At 59.3% G+C, this 1,289-nt stretch overlaps 1 protein-coding gene across 1 annotated transcript; it reads right to left on the bottom strand.

The window, feature by feature from the left end:
* Positions 1–374: 374 nt before the first annotated feature.
* Positions 375–1,038, bottom strand: LOC117284028 (cornifin-A-like). Its single transcript, XM_033758334.1, has one exon. It carries the CDS (start codon positions 973–975, stop codon positions 526–528), a length of 450 nt encoding a protein of 149 aa, XP_033614225.1. The 5' UTR covers positions 976–1,038; the 3' UTR covers positions 375–525.
* Positions 1,039–1,289: the final 251 nt, after the last annotated feature.

Here is a 1,289-nt window from a genome sequence, read left to right as displayed (position 1 = left end):
TACAGCTCCAGTGTGATTCATGGAGTCACAAGAGGGTAACCCTGCTCCAGCTGTGGTGCCCAAAGCAGCACCTCTGGGCGTCCTGCTCAACCTTCTCCTGTCATCTGAAGCCACCTCCCAGCCCCAATCCCAGCCTCCCAGCTCTGTGTGCAGCTCTTGCTTCAGGCAGGAGTGGCAAGAAGGAATTGAGCCAGACAGCAGCACACACAGCCAGGAATAGAGTGAAAGTGGATTTAATGGGCTGAAACAAAATGGAATCACTTATTTTCGCCCCGAGTCCTTTTTCAGACAAATTCTGGGCAGCTGAGAACTTGCTTAGGTACCAAGTTCTTTGGCCTAATTTAGAGGCTCGGAGGCCCTAAATGTGTAGGAAGGAAAGCTTCATAGCTCATGTTTTTAGGGTACAAATGAGAGAGATTGTGACTAAGGGTGGCAGCAGACTGCTGTGAGGCAACTGGGATCCACATACACAATGGGAAGGGGCTCAGTATCCAGTGATCAGCTCCAGTGCCTGGCTGTGGGCCATTACTTCTGTGTGGTCTTCTGCTGAGCTGGTACTGGAGTGACAGTTGAGGGGCAGGGCTCAGGTGCCTTGGGCTGGCAGGGCTCAGGCATCTTGGGCTGGCAGGGTTCAGGTGCCTTGGGTTGGCAGGGCTCAGGCATCTTGGACTGGCAGGGCTCAGGCATCTTGGACTGGCAGGGTTCAGGTGCCTTGGGTTGGCAGGGCTCAGGCTTCTTGGACTGGCAGGGCTCAGGCGCCTTGGGCTGGCAGGGCTCAGGCTTCTTGGGCTGGCAGGGTTCAGGAGCCTTGGGCTGGCAGGGCTCAGGTGCCTTGGGCTGGCAGGGCTCAGGCTTCTTGGGCTGGCAGGGTTCAGGTGCCTTGGGCTGGCAGGGTTCAGGTGCCTTGAGCTGGCAGGGCTCAGGTGCCTTGGGTTGACAGGGCTCAGGTGCCTTGGGCTGGCAAGGCTCAGGCATCTTGGACTGGCAGGGCTCAGGTGCCTTGGGCTGGCAGGGCTCAGGTGCCTTGGGCTGGCAGGGCTCAGGTGCCTTGGGATGGCAGGGCTCAGGCTTCTTGGGCTGGCAGGGCTCAGGTGCCTTGGGCTGGCAGGGCTCAGGTGCCTTGGGTTGGCAAGGCTCAGGCATCTTGGACTGGCAGGGCTCAGGTGCCTTGGGCTGGCAGGGCTCAGGGGCCTTGGACTGGCAGGGCTCCTTGGTCTGGGGGACACATGGTGGCTGGGGTGGAGGATGGCAAGGCTGTTTCACTTGTTCCTGCTGAAGCTGAGGGGGTA

The sequence above is a fragment of the Fukomys damarensis genome, unplaced genomic scaffold (assembly GCF_012274545.1).
Source record: "Fukomys damarensis isolate Sample0158 unplaced genomic scaffold, DMR_v1.0_HiC HiC_scaffold_33, whole genome shotgun sequence".
NCBI lineage: Eukaryota > Metazoa > Chordata > Mammalia > Rodentia > Bathyergidae > Fukomys > Fukomys damarensis.
This window is presented reverse-complemented; position numbering and strand designations above follow the sequence as displayed.